A 15911-nucleotide genomic window follows, 5' to 3' on the forward strand; every position below is an offset into this window, starting at 1 on the left:
TCCCTACCCCGAACCACCCCGGTCCGTGACTCACCAAACCGTTAAAGGATGAAGCCGCCCTGCTTTCACTCTACGCGCGCCACACAGACGCAAGCAGGTGTATACGTACACCCCCCCACGAGGAAGAGGGAGAAAGAGAGACGAGGAGCGATGCTTTCGAGTGAACGAGCGTTGAACGCAGCACGTGTACGTGTGCCGCGCGTTTCTGTGTGTACCTATATATATATATGTGTATGCGCGTACATATATAAAGGGTGGCTGCGGCAAGTGCGAAGCTTAATTACAATGATTAGATTCTTCTAAGCTCAATTTAGGAGTGGACTTTGTCTTGATTGAAACATCAAGGCATGCTGGTTTTTGGTATCACAAGTGATTAAGAAGTCGTTCTTTGCTCGCGTTTTGACAGAGGTAGTCGACCTTTGAAGCGATAATTGAATAATAGAATATTAACACTGTTTGGTTGAATAATAATACATAATTGAACAATAAAACATTTAAGTCAATTTGTTACAATTTTAATTCAAAATTTTGATTACTAAAGATATTTGATATAAAATATTTGAAAAATACTGACCTGTTTCGCGTTAATTTTTTTTTTTTTTTTTTCGATGAGATGTCAACAGGGAATCTATCATTAAATTTAAGGTTGAAGGTTATAAGACACCCTGTATATAAATGAAGTCCGGCGCGTAATTTCTAGTACATCGTAAAAGGGAGAAAGAAAAAAAAAACGAAGTCTGGAAAAACCTATCCATGCGGACGCGACATTTTTATCGTGAACACGCCGGAAATTAGCAATTGCACACATTATGTTGCACATGATGCATATAATTAACGCTTCATTTTCGAGATTCTGTCTTCTCATGAATACTAATTGCCCTCTTTGTCTTTACGATTCGTATCTATTGCTAAAATTTATTCAAATAAAAATATTCGATATTTACTAATTTATCGAAAATATATAAATGGCTGTATCTTTAATATTTTTCCCATCAGTCAAAACGTCTAATCTCGTGCTTCTAATTATGCAACGTGGACATTTTAAAAATAATCGATTTCTTGAATTAGAACATCAAAATAGAATTATGCAAATTATGATTATTTAAAGCGAGCCCTTAATTTTACTTAATTTTGTATCTAATCTTCCTAAAAATTAAAATACATTTTTTCTATTACAGGGCACACGTTGAATGGTCAGCCATTGCTGGAATTTCCGATGTCGAGCGGCGAACCGGCATTGGAACCTCTGAGAATCAAAAGGGCCACCTTGTGGGCGAGAGTTGAGCTCAAACATGCCCATCACTATCAGCATCATCGTCACAGTCAGATAAACCAAAGAAATATCACTCTCTGGGTATTTAGAGTGCACTGCGGTAATACGACACATCTCCGAGGCAAGGTAATCTATTGCTCTGATTGATAATTCAAATAAGAATATTATTTCATAAAAATCTTTCTTTTAAATAATATAAATAAGAAATAAGCGTTATAATTGTGTGTGTTGCTATTCTGTTTCATCTTGTATTAAACACGTGTATATATCTAGTTTTTATTCTTCTCACATGAAAAGAACGATCTTGATATCGAGGTATCTAATATTAACTAAATATACATAATAATCTGAAAATAATTTTGCTGGACCATCAAACTGATTGCTAGAATGTCAAAAATTTTTATAGCTTCACTCATCATGCTTGAGAATTCTACATAATTATTTTGGCCCAATAAAATTTTCAGATCTATATCTTTAAATCTTTAGATATTTCTGCAAAATTATTTTTTTTTTTCATGTAAATGCAAGTATTTGCAATATATTGAGTTCGGGTCTATGTGTTCGCTCGAAATGAGTGTGAATCGGTTACTCTTGCAAAATTGTGCAAATCTTTAATAACAAGGTTTTAATGCACTCTTTTGAGCCTTCAACTCTTTTAATTAATCGCAGCATAATTAAAAAAGAAATTAAAAAATATATCTAATCGAAATATTTCTTGCAATTATATTAATTATTTTGAAAAAATATATTATTCTTTATCTCTTAAGACACATAAAATTATAATGCAGCCTTACAAATTATTATGTTATGTTAGAACAAAGTTTTCTTTCTCTTAAATAAACGGTTTAATCTACAGGAACTCGGGCAACACCTAGAGATGGTGACATCTCTTGTTGTGAACGTCGGCCAGCTTGGTTGGCAGAAATTCGACGTGACGAAGATCGTCAGCAGATGGTACACGACGAACTACTCGAAAGATAAACTGACGTTGCTCGTCGACTGCAGCGGGTGCGGCTCGCATGTCCACATATCGACCTTCGATGGGCATTCGCCGCACGTGATCGAGTCGTCCCTAAATTCGAAAGGTAATTCCTGATAAAAAAAATAAATTCGAAAAATTTGACAAATGTTCGCGGTCGATTCATTTATCCAACTTAGGAATTAGCAAAGTCGCCTAGTTTTGTGTATGACAGACACAATTTTTTATATATTTTGAATGTTGTGTATAATAAAAAATGTGAGGAAATTTGTTTTCTCTTTTTTATATAAGTATCTATACAACATCTTTTTAAGTCGTAAAATTTAAAATATTTACTATATAGCTATTTACAAAAAACTTTTACCGACCTCTGATCTAATCGATTTATATATCTATATACATGTTCGAATACTGTTATGAATGCCATCTTGAAAACTAGCACGAAAATTTTATTAATTATTATTATTACATTAATTTTTAATCGTAAATTACTATTAATTTTTTAATGAGTTTTATTTTATTACAACATACAGGATGTGCTCTTCTTTAATGATTTCCAAATTTGCAAGGTGACATTCACAAACAGCTAAGATTTCAAATAATTTTTTCAATCTGAAATAAAATAACATTTTCGACTTTAACTACATAGCTTTCGACTTTAATTAGTTTTGTTAGAGATAATTACGAGATTTTGAATTAATTGTTTCATTTGAGAAGGTTGAAGCATTCCGATCGATCGTGTTGTCGAAAAATATTACTGGTCTGACGTGATCGATCAACTATTGTTTTACAATTACTTATAACATTGTACTTCGGTCTCATATGGAAGCGTGTTGTAATTAAAGAGTATTTCCTTTCAGGCGATCACGATCCGGATAGACCGTTTCTAGTCGTGCGTACAGATCCAGCGGCCGCGAAGCGCGTTAGGAGACGAGCGATCGAGTGCAGCGGCGCGATAAAAGGTCAATGCTGTAAGCAGAGGTTCTACGTCAGCTTCTCTCAGCTTGGGTGGGACGATTGGATTATTGCTCCTCAGGGGTAAGTAATCCAAACAGCATAAAATAATTCCTATATAATTACTCGCTTATTCATAATTACAACAACGGCTAAGTATTCGAATTCAAGTTTGACAAATATTAGCACTGAAAAAATTTACTAAATCTTAATGCATATTTCTTTGAATAGTACTAAGTAAACATTTACTTAGTACATACAGTAAATAAATATTTACTCAAGAAAAAAGATAATTAATGGTTTTTGTATCAAATAAATATATGTTTGTATTTAATCAATAGTTATACTTAGAATTATTCAAACAAATATTTATACTTGGAATTATTCAAACAAATATTAAAATTTTGTATTTTTTTAGTATATAAACTATCTAATTATTCGTAACGTAAATGATATATCAGTCCTATAAATGCCAGTAATAATATATTATCGAGCAATATATTTCTCTCTCAAAGAAAACATTCTAGATTGAAAGTTACGAGTATCATTACCGGTACGCTAATATGGATCTCCCTGACAGATACTATGCCAATTACTGCAGAGGAGACTGCGCGGCTGGTCACAGAACGCCGGACACGTTTCTCAATTATTACACCCACGTGATTGAGGAATACCGAAAGATGGATCGGCTGGCCGGCATGCAACCGTGTTGCGCGCCTCTCAAGTTCTCACCCATGTCGCTCATCTACTACGGCCCGGACTCGAACATAATCAAAAGAGATCTGCCGAAGATGGTGGTGGACGAGTGCGGTTGCCCTTAAAAATGCAACAGGGAGACGAAAGAGCACGGTCGAAAAAGATCGTCGTGCTTCTGCCTTGTAAAAAAAAAAAGAGAGACAAAGAAATGATCGCGGAATCGTAAACGCGAGCTCGGACTCGGTCCGGCAAATCGGTTCAGAAACCGTCCGAATTCCGCGAGAATGATCTCGCATTAGAAATGAGAAACCGGTGAACCGGAAGTCGATCGAGCACTGCGCGAATATTAAAGCGCGCGGCGCTCGAACGGTGGTCCGCGCGAGGGTGGTTTCCTGAAAACACCCGAGGGTAGACTGGTATGCAAAGATAGTCAAAAGAACTAGGTAATTTTGCTAGATTATACGCCACGTCAATGCGATTGCGTTCCGAGCGCGATTCGCGTGGGGTGATAAAGTAAAAATTGGCCTTTCTATATATATACAAAATATAGAACGGTCGAGTACGTAGAGTAGACCTTACCGGTTGGTAATTTGTAAAAAAAAAAAGAGAAGAAAAGAGACACGGCGTCTCGATTTCAAAGCGTCGTTTACAATACGCATATAATATATTTATCTATATCTCTCCGGTTTATTTGTACGTGATCGTAAAAGGCAGAGAGGAGATACGCGAGAAAGTATTCAGAGTCGGTATTCTTATCCAAGAGCTTAGTCTTTCTTTATTAGTTGCGCGATGAGAATGAGAGAATGAGAGAAAGAGAGTGAGTGAGTGAGTGAGAATGAGAGAATAATTAAAACACACACGATTGAAAGTAAAAGACGTGACTTTTACGATTATATTTATATATATATAAGATGTATATATTATATAAATATAAATATATATATATATATATACATTCTCGGACACATACATACACATGACGTGATTCAACCGAAGTATAGAAATATCGCGTACGGGCGCGCGCGCGCATTAAGTATATAAAGACGAGAAAGAAACTCAATCTCTCTAATTGCCTTGTTTTTTATGCAAAAACTTACGAAAGTAACGGTTTAAAAAGTAGATAAAAATGCTATTTAAAAGTCTAAAAATATACATATATATATTATAAATATATAATACACACGTACGCACGCACGCATACGCAGCCATATACACCGACACACCTATACGCATAAGTACACGTAAATCCAGTGTGCCGGGGTCGGAGATTGGAAACGAGAGATGGGCGAGATGAAAAGTACTTAAAGTTCAAAAGAAGCTAAAGAGAAACATTATAATATTATTATTAATTATATTGGTAAGCGTAAGGTTGGCCCCAGGGTCTGTAAACTCCATTCATAAAACGTATACCAGCGTTAGTAGCGCCATCTACTATAGAGGGACCGCAGAATGGAACTTTGTAGCCAAAAAGTCAATATGGCGTCTTACGTGGCGTAAACCGCCGTGTTGAGCCCGTTGAGCTACGTTGAGCTGTGTAAAAGCATCAACGACTGCGTTCAGCAGACTCAACTGTTGAATTTGCTGAACGCAGCCATTATTATTCTATGTGAGGCCACTCACATAGAATAATATTGATGCAATCGGGCATAATAATGAATTTGATTAGACGCACGTAGTGATGAATTTAAATATAGAAACGGATTAAACCTACTTACGTTTTTACACGGCTTAGGACCACTTTCATCAAGCTCAGTTAACTTAACCAGCCTAGTAACTGTAATGAAATAGAAAGAGATAGAGATAGTTCTATCTCTTTCTATTTCATTACAATAGGCCTGTTCTTTTTGGCTGAACTTTTGCGCCAGTTCATCTTTCTTCCTTTTCTCTTCAGGAGGAAAAAAGAGGAAGAAAGATGAACTGGTGCAAAAGTTCAGCCAAAAAGAACAGGCCTTATTACTAGGCTGGTTAAGTAAATCGACGATGGTGAAAGTGGCCTAACCAGGCTCAACACAGCTGTTTGCACTGGTTTACGCCATGTAAGACGCCATATTGCTTTTCTGGCTACGAAGTTCCATTCTACGGTCCCTCTATAGTAGATGGCGCTGCTAACGCTGGTATACGTTTTACGAATGGAATTTACAGACCCTGGTTGGCCCTAGGACTATGATCGGTTACGAGGTGTTGCGAGCGTGCGTATATTTCGACGATTTTTACAAACACCGACAATTCGATGTAATTCGTAAAACGCAAAATATATGACAATATTCGGTGCGCGCGATCGAAAAGAGGAGTCGCATACTCGCGCGCCCGATCTCGTACCGTAATGTTAAGAACATTTTGCAATTTTCCTTAATCTGAATGAAAAAATAAATTGTATTGTTGCTGCTGGGAATCAACTCGCGAAAGTCCACTGGAATGCGTACGCCGAAAATGCGTCTAATTGCGAGCTGCTCTCTAAATTCTTTGAAGTGGAATCTCTAAAAAGTGAAAATTGAGCCAGCTCTTGAAAAAGAGTGGCTCAATTTTTAAGAGTGACAATTCATTCTGAGTCCTGTTTTCACAATATATGGTCACCTAAAAGTTACCAAGAAATTCATTGATGAATCTATTGGTATCCTTTAATCTTTAGGTAATCATATATCGTGAAACGGACTAAGTTTTAGATAGGTTCTAATGGCAAAATCATCGAGAATTAGGAAATGATTTAGGAACTGGAAATTATAGGAAGAGAAAAAGTGAGAAATGTGCATGGTGATCGTAATTGCGGAAAAATAATAACGCGACAATAAATGAGGGAAAGATGCCTTGAACATGAGACGACAATTTTCGGATGGTGGCACATATTTTCTTTCCAAAGCAGTTTATTGAATGTATCTCAAGATGAGATGTATCTATGTGATTTATTGTTCCAAAGCGACGTGCGCGATTAAAGAAAAAAAAAAAAACTTAAAGATGTAAATGAAATTTTTTTCGTGGGAATGTCATGTTCGACCCACGCAGCCTTACTGGGCCTTATTAAGGTATCGTCGTACTATTACTAAATTATTATCAAAGTAAAGCTTAAGTAATGAAACAACAACGGCGAATATGGTGTGAAAAAGCAACGGGTGTGAACAGCGCGATAACGTAATATTGTATTTATTCGATCGGCGATGTAAAGTAAAATTGCGATGGATGAAGAACGGTGTGATTAATGGATCATAGAAAAATTCGTAGTGAGGAAGAGAAAGATGCGAAGGTGCAATCTAACCGCGAAAGAGTTCGGAAGTAGAAAATTAGAATCGAGTTGCTGAATTGTCCATTTCCTCGGTACGATTTTGACTGATCTTTTTTTTTCAAATTCTTATATGGGTATGCAATGGAGTATGCACGTGCGAGAAAGGATTAATTAAAAAGTGTGTATGTGTGTTGAGAGGAAAAATTACACGAGAGAAGAACGGTTTTGCTGAAATATCTAAAAATTTAGCTAAACACAGATCCGAAAGTAATTTTATTAGACTATTAAAATAATTCCATATAGCACGGAAACTTGCAGCAACATTGCTGGAATAATTTGTGCTGTATAGGATTATGTAGAATCTTCAAGCTAGTTGCTGGAAAGTGTCAAAATGTTTACAGCATTGTTCATCATCGAGTTTTCTACTTAATTATTTTGATCCATAAAATTGTTTTCAGATCTATATCTGACTGAACTTTTAGATATCTCAATAAAATCGTTCTTTCGATGGATAAATATGACTAGAGACATTCCGCCGTTCAGCTAGAAAAAAGAAGAACTATACTTGCGTCCATGGTACAGTTTACGAATGACTTTAAGCAAGCGTATTTCTAACACTGTTAAGGAACATTTCTTCGAATTCCTCTACTTCTTCATCTTCTACTATTATACTACTATTACTTCTTTTTTCTACTTAATTCCTTTCGAAGGAAAAAGCTATAAGTGCGTACAAGTCTCGATAAAGAAAAAAAAGCCTTTAACAAGCTCAAGGAGTGCGTTTACGACCATTGTACCGATCGTAATGTATAAAAAGTGAAAAAAAAGATAATGACGGCGGTGATAAAAATGATGATAAAAATAATAATGACAACAATAATATTAGTAATAACAGTAATAATAATATTAATAATAATGATGGTGGTAATATTAATAATAATAACGGCAACAACAATGATAATAATAATAACAATAATATTAATATTATTAATGATTATAATGGTAATATATAATATTACTCTCTCTACAAATATTACCAATAATAACAAAATAACAACAGCAACAACAATAACAGTACTAATAATACTTATTAATAATTAACAGTTAATACATAACAAAAATAAATAATAAGAAGAACAATAATATATTAATAATGCTAATAATAATAATAATCATAATAGAGTACCGATAATATAATACTGAAGATATTGATAATATTCATATTAATACTTTAATGACACAAAAGGTAATATTAATAATGATATGCTATAAGGTAAACGGAGCGCAGGCATCAAGGCTGAGGGTCGACGAAAGTCTATCCTCTTTAATTTAAGAACAAATTCCAAAGGAAGTGAGAGGTATTCGACGCTTTGAGTCACTGACTACGTTTACACGGGCACCCTTAATCGGATGTTTGATAACATCCGTAGTTAGAAAACTGGCCAATCACAGTCGTTCCATTCTTCAGACGAATAGCTACAATTTGGCCAGTTTCATAACTATGGATATTATTAAATCCGATTAAGGGTTCCGTGTAGACATAGTTACTCTGTGATTGTTGGAGACGCTGATCTCGTCGACCGATCCGATGGGCGACGATACGTCACCTTCTCGACCCAGTGAGCATAAATTTAAATACGAAAAAAAGAAAAAAAATTGAAAAGAAGAAGAAAAAGGAGAAAATCAAATTCATATAATTCCTCTCGTATTATCGTTCCTGACTTTGTATAGATTGCTTACGTGTTACTTGCGCGAGAATAATAAACGAAAAGTCACTATCTCAGTATTCGAGTAGATTAACCCACTAACTAATTAATTAATTAACTTAAAGGAAAAGAAAAAAAACGGAAAAAAACGTCTTTTTTATCTCTCTCTTCCAGTAATTATCCGCTAACTTGGAAGGTGCGATGGTCGCCGCTCTGGATGCGTGCGACGCCGCGGAAAATACACACGACGCGATTGACATTCTTATATTGCACTGACTTCCGCGAGAAGGGAAGGATTTTTGAGGAGTTTTTCGAGCGCTTCGAGAAGATGCGACCTGTGCTGCGATTGCGTCCGCTTGGCGGAACGAGACTCCCCACCACACGAGGAATGCCGCGCATTATCAATTATCAACCAGGTATCGCGCGCGCGCGTGCTATCACACTTTTCGGCTTTGGAAATCCCGATTCTAGACTGAGACGGAGACGCGTTTCGGATGAGCTCTCTCCCCTCGCAAATCCAATCGACGCTCAAAACGACGTAGGGGGGAAAGAAAAAAAATGTTTTACAAAGTGTTTGCGAGGAAAGATAATAAACGCGCAATTAGCGAATAAATTCAAGCAAGTGCCCTTGCACTTAAATGCCTTTTAGCGAATTCTCGTCACGGAGCCTGTGTCTCGAGTCGCGCACTTTTGCGTTTAGCGAGTAGTAATAATAGTGAGTTTCGAGAAGTACCGATATATTTATTAGCGCGCAGGTGTTCTTAGCGTACACGCGTCATCTTCATCTAACGATACAATTTCGTAGTGCAGGTAAAAGTGCCTTATAACGGTCCTCCACGAATACGAAGCGAATTCGTTACGCGAATTTTCTCCGGCCGCTGACCAACGAGCGGATTATTTTTGCGAGAGGATCGTCCGAAATCTGCGCAATATTTGTCTGCGATTAACGATAGAATAACGAGTCTAAATCGGTTTCCCGAAGTCGATCGGAAAGAAAGAAGATTTCGCGTGATAGTTAGAAGCGATTTTGAGTACTGGACGAGATGCAAAAGTCGATGGAAAAACGATTGCGCGTGCGTATGTGTATGCGTGTTTTGTGTGCGTGTGCGTGATAAAAAAAAATAGAGAGAGATAGATAGTGAAGGGAAAGGAAAGAGAAAATGCGACAGAAGTTTATTGTGTGTCCTGCAATATAAATCTAAAAAAAAAAACGCAGTCGGAAATTCTACACACCCTGTAATATATATATTCCGATATAATTATACAAGTATAATAATTTAAAATAATCTCTGCAGTTATACATAATAAGTTTCGAAAAATAAGCACTTTGTCTTGAAATTCGGGAAAGCTAGGAAATTGGAAGAAAATCGTCTTGAAATTGTAGACTCTAAAAAGTATAAAGGTATAAAAAATATTTCTTTTAAATTGCTACATTCAACAATTCAAGGATGGTTTTAGTTTCAAAAATCTAATCGCAATAATTATACATGTATTGTTTAATAAATATACAGCTAGACTTGTGATTCTCTAAGAGTCGAATACGCGAAATACTTAATTGTATATAACTTTAGTTTATGAAAAAAGAAGGGAGATAATGGGAGAGGAAAGAGAGAGCGAGCGAAAGAAATGGAGCGAAAGAGGAAGCGAAATGTAGTGACGATTATCCGGCTAGGATAAACAACGTCGAAAGTGAGTGATACCAAAAGGAAAATCACGTTCTCTCATCTTCTCGAGTTCTCAGTTTCGGCACGGCGTCAGCCGGGGAGAAAAAAAAAACAAAAAGAGAGAAACAAAAAATGTGTGTTGGTGATTTTTTCGCGTTCGGCGAAGATTCCTTCTTTCTTCCCGTCGCATTTGCTGCAGGGTCAACGCGTCCGTTGCGAGATATTAATTATATATTTCAAAGATGGATGCAATTCCGAAATAAAAACCCCTTAAATATGTCAGATGGTTGCAAGTTATTTTCTATAAAAAAAAAATACTGCCTCATTCCTTTCAAATGATATCCTTCTTCTCAGTAAGTTTTCACTGACCTAATTTTTTATTTTATATCAGAGAGAGAGAGAGAGAGAGAGAGAGAGAGAGAGAGAGAGAGAGAGAGAGAGAGAGAGATTTAAAACTTTTAGAGAAAATCTCAATCTAAAATCTTACACTTAAAAAATGAAAATTAAACCATTATTTTTCGAGACAGGCTCATTTTTGCACTCTTTAGAAAAAAAATTAGAAGTAAGTATATTTTTCAATTCATTTCAAAGGTCATTACATCACGACTTTTCTCAATTAAAATATATATTATAATTTAAACATACGGATTTTTATCTTAAAAATGGAAATCAATTCTTGCAAAATTAATTTACTTTCGTATTTAATAATTATCGACGATATTTTCTGCAAACTAGTCTCATTCAAGATTCGCAATTACTCTTTTCTAAAGATAACTACTTACTTTTTTCTAAAGATATTGATAATTTTATCAACAATTTAATCGATATAATGCAAAATCGCATACGTGCATTTCTCGGCGGCGACACATCTTTTCACACACATGTTTTTTTAGTTAACATTTTACTGTCAAGTTACGTGCAAAAAATGGAATGCGTGGATTTTTACGCAGTAAACCTCACGAAAAATCGACGTAAAGAGACGAAAACCGATCTGCGTTTCTAATTAAAATTAAATAAAAAATATTTTAAGACTCACCAAGCGATGAGTAATAATGGTGTCTTTCAGCTCCCCTCCTGCTCTTCCTCTTCTTTCTGCTGTTGACTGTCCTGCTTTCTCATCTTTGATTATTTTTTAATTGTTCACACAATATCACACGAAACCGGCATCACAAAAGCGCGACTTTATTCCACAGCATGTTCCTTATGCACGACGCATAAATTATCAATTATCATATTGCGAAAAGAGGAAAACTTTTACAAAACAAAAGAACCGCCCAAAATTTATAATCCAGTCAATATTTGCGAGTTCCGTAATTAGCGCAAATAATCAATTTCGGAAACGAAAAGGGTTCCGAAAGAGAGAAACGCCGAATTTGCGCGTTTGATGACATGAGGTTTGTTCACGTTGCTTAAAATTCCTAAAAATTCTTGCATTTGAAGCGAGACAAGTACATACAGTGAAAGCAAGAAGTTAAAGTTTTTTTAAAAAATATTTTCTATGTACAAACAAATACTTTTTGCACTCACTGTATATATTTGGGCATTAAAGAGAGCGAGAGAGAGAAAGCGAGAGAGGAGAGAGAAGAGAGGAGGGGGAGAGAAAACGGAAGATTACGAGTGCTATAAAAGTGCAAGCAACGTGAACAAATTTTCTACTCAACTACGCCGAAATATCAACTTAACAATGAAAAGCTATCGTTAATATGATAATCAATTGCAGGAAGTAATCAATCGCGTAAAACTAGTTCTACATTAGTTGCAAGCTGATCGCAAATTTGTTGCGACAACCAATATGAAGCGTTGATTTTAAAATGCAAGCTACAGATTGGCTGTCGCAACAAACTTGCGATCGGCTTGCAACTAATGTAGAACCGGCTTAATACGCGATAGCTGATCATCCGCTGATCTAATTACTGAAAATTGCGGATCGGCATCTTTCACTACGCGTCTCGAAGAGTAAGGGGCTCCGCACAATAAAAGGAACAGGGAACAGAGAATAAAAATTTTAACCCATCAGAAATCATGTATTATGAAATACACACTGTGTATACGCAGTGTGTATTCCATAATACATGATTTCTGATAAATTGTAATTCTTATTCTCTGTTCTCTGTTCCCTGTTCCTTTTATTGTGCGGAGCCCCTAATACGCAGTAATGACACGGCCAAGTGTAATAATTCAAGTCACAAGTTTGTTGCTTGAGTCAATCCGATGCTCCAAATTTAAAGTCGTATGATGCTTACGACGCGGATACGACCGATGTAGAATGGCCTCAGACCGCCGCCGTCACGCCGCGCCGACCCCGCGCGAACGACACACAGCTCGGATAAACAAAGCGCGCCGTGGCCGTGCGTCTTAAGAAAACAATACAGTGCTCGTCTACCGACGTGTCGAATGTGTTATGCGTCATCATTTTTGGAAAGTGTGACCGGCCTCAAACGCGCAATTCAGTTTATATGTTACTCTTTTAGACTTTCGTATTCTGTATATTGTTTTTTGTCACTCACCGCATAAACGGCATTTTCGATTCTGGCCGTATCGACTCTGTGTTAGAGTCGGGGCCATTCTCACGCGAAGAAGTTAAGAAAACAAATGAGCGTTGAAGGTAAATTTTCACGAGCTGCTCAAACCGGCTGTTTCAGCGACAAAAAAGATCGCCTGGGTCAAAATTGACGAATATCAAGCCTCCATTTCGATCACGTGATTTTGATCCTTTTTGTCGCTCAAACAGCCGATTAGAGCAGCTCGTGAAAACTTACCTTATCGCTTAACTGTCGCGCGTGAAATATTTGCGAGATCGATGGCGCATAGAAACGTAATGAAGCAAACCGATCAATTACATCTAAGATTTTGAAACAGGTAACTTGGCGTTTTTAACTACCTTCAACTGCGATTGACCGATTCGCTTATTACCACTCGAATCTTGCATTTTTCCAAAAATAAAGTGCGCCATTTGAAATATTCCGTTTCTCGAATTATTTGACAAAACGTACGATGTACCTCACTTCACGCTTCTCGATGCAAACATGAACGAACTGTAACGAAAATTACGAGAAGCTCGAGGTGCAATTATGAGAGATATTCGAATGAAAGTAATATTCGATAGAAAAATAATTATCACGTGAAAGCACAATGATGAAGCGATTATTACTTGTAAGCCATTTTTTCCTCCGTTTTGATATTTCGATTCGGTCTCTGATTCGAGTGAAACGCTTATCTTTCAATAAGGACGAGAAGGTTCGACGATCCGATTCGACTACATAGCTGTCGATTGCTGAAGTCGAATCTACAATCCTCAATTATCCGTAAAGAATCACGATTCAAATACTTGTCGCGATCGAGAAATAATACGAAGTTATGCGGAGCGATTCGCCGCGTTGCTTACCAACTCGAGGCTTCGCGCACGAATGACGACGAATGATGACGCGGTAAACATGGCGCCTCGTACGGCGGGAAAACAAACGCCAAGGCTAACCGAACTTCGTCTCTTTTCCCTTCTCTTTCTTCGTCGCTCCAAAATATTCAACCTCTTGTAAAAATACCCTGCATATTTTGTCCTATATTCGATATAATTATTATCGAATACTTTTTGTGTCTACTTTTTATTTCGCAAACTATCTGTATCGTAGTTAACAATTTAATCAAAGGTTTAAAATTTGATTAAACTTCATTTCGTTGAATTGAAAGTGATTTTAACAGAAATATGATTGTTTAAACCCTAATTCAAATTCGAATAAGTTTTAATATACTTAAAATTATGCTTAAAATTTACAAAAATTGAGGGAATAAAAACAAACGCCAAGACTAACCCCGAACTTCGTTCCTTTTCCCTTCTCTTTCTTCGTCGCTCCAAAATATTCAACCTTTTGTAAAAATACCCTGCATATTTTGTCCTATATTCGATATAATTATTATCGAATACTTTTTGTGTCTACTTTATTTCGCAAACTATCTGTATCGTAGTTAACAATTTAATCAAATGTTTAAAATTTGATTAAACTTCATTTCGTTGAATTGAAAGTGATTTTAACAGAGATATGGTTATTTAAACTCTAATTCAAATTCGAATAAGTTTTAATATATTTAAATTATGCTTAAAATTTACAAAAATCGAGGAAATAAAATATAGCTACGAACTTGAACACGTAACTCTATTATTGGACAGTTTTATAACTTAATTAACTATGCAATACCGACAATTTTATTTTACTTTATTAAAATTTTTTACTTTAATTAAGAATATGTTAATATTCCTTTTTTGTTAGTATAAACAATGAGTTCTTCATGTTCTACGCATTTCTTTTCTTTAAAATACTAGAAACACGCGATTAAATAATGATCCATACTTTTTTCTTTTTTAAATACACAACTTTACAAATATTTTCTAAAGATGTTAAAGTATATGTAAGAATAATTACTTAATGATTCTTGTATATTTGTAAAAGTGAAAATTAACCCAGACATGAATGACTCATCGTATATGATAAAAGACAATAAATCGTATTAAAGAGTTAAAATATACACGTACGCGAAATATTTAAATTTTACAAGATGCCGGAATACTCTTCTCTACTCGAAAAAAATCTGAAACATAAAGATGGATATTTACATGTTACGGTATATTTGATATAAAATAAAAGGAAACCTTCTCAGTGTTTATTCTCTGTCTTACAGCGAATAAATCGCATCTTACAAACATACTATCGACATTTAACATTTACATTTATCCATTTACAGAGATGTAAAATATAAGATATGTACACGCTCCACATCTCATGCATAATGAATTTCTCTGTACAGCTTTTTCTCTCATTCCTTCCTCGATTATTAATATTGCATTGCAAAAAAGAAACGTGCTCTTTATTGAGCACGATCAACGATTTTTCACTCCAAGCAAATCAAGTTTTTTCCTCTTGGCGTTCGTTTTCGATGTCAGAGCTGGCAACACACAGCCCTTCGATTCAGGAATCAGAAGCCCTTTGTGTTCCAGCCGTCGAATATATGTGGTGTTTGGTATTACCGAGACGGGTCCGAAGTAACGCAATTCGCGTGGTCGGTTTATTTGCAGTTTATTCGCGGCATTCGTATTAACACGACGATCTTCTGGCGAATTTTCGCTTTCCATGGCTTCAGATTCCGTATTGTTATTCCGCCTCTCTTTGATCAACGTCATTTGCCATCTAAAAAGCGAAATTTAATTTATATTGTTATTTAAATATTTAAATTATATTATTAAAATAAATGCAAGTTATTTGTAATAAAAAAAAGAAATATAACGTAAAATCTAAATATGAAAAGAATATATCAAAGTAATCATAACTCTACAGTTTTATGTATTCTGAAGTTCTGTTAAAGTTTTTACAATATTTAATGACAATACTATATATATATATATATATATATATATATATATATATAATTGTTA

The 15911-nt window shown here is 35.6% G+C and overlaps 2 protein-coding genes across 2 annotated transcripts in view; one reads left to right on the forward strand and one right to left on the reverse strand.

The window, feature by feature from the left end:
* Positions 1 to 4750, forward strand: part of Actbeta (inhibin subunit beta) — a 29045-nt gene extending 24295 nt beyond the window's left edge. Inside the window, exons 3-6 of the mRNA XM_018514736.1 lie at positions 1179 to 1399; positions 2130 to 2358; positions 3113 to 3290; positions 3787 to 4750. Of these exons, the coding sequence (XP_018370238.1) occupies positions 1179 to 1399; positions 2130 to 2358; positions 3113 to 3290; positions 3787 to 4027 (869 nt within the window). The 3' untranslated portion in view covers positions 4028 to 4750. The remainder of the gene's footprint in view (positions 1 to 1178; positions 1400 to 2129; positions 2359 to 3112; positions 3291 to 3786) is intronic.
* A 10353-nt stretch (positions 4751 to 15103) lies between these two features.
* The window catches only part of LOC108765921 (cyclin-dependent kinase-like 4), a 3593-nt gene continuing 2785 nt past the window's right edge, over positions 15104 to 15911 (reverse strand). Inside the window, exon 5 of the mRNA XM_018514819.1 lies at positions 15104 to 15666. Within this exon, the coding sequence (XP_018370321.1) occupies positions 15360 to 15666 (307 nt within the window). The 3' untranslated portion in view covers positions 15104 to 15359. The remainder of the gene's footprint in view (positions 15667 to 15911) is intronic.

The sequence above is a fragment of the Trachymyrmex cornetzi genome, unplaced genomic scaffold (genome assembly GCF_001594075.2).
Source record: "Trachymyrmex cornetzi isolate Tcor2-1 unplaced genomic scaffold, Tcor1.1 scaffold56, whole genome shotgun sequence".
NCBI classification, from domain to species: Eukaryota; Metazoa; Arthropoda; class Insecta; order Hymenoptera; family Formicidae; genus Trachymyrmex; species Trachymyrmex cornetzi.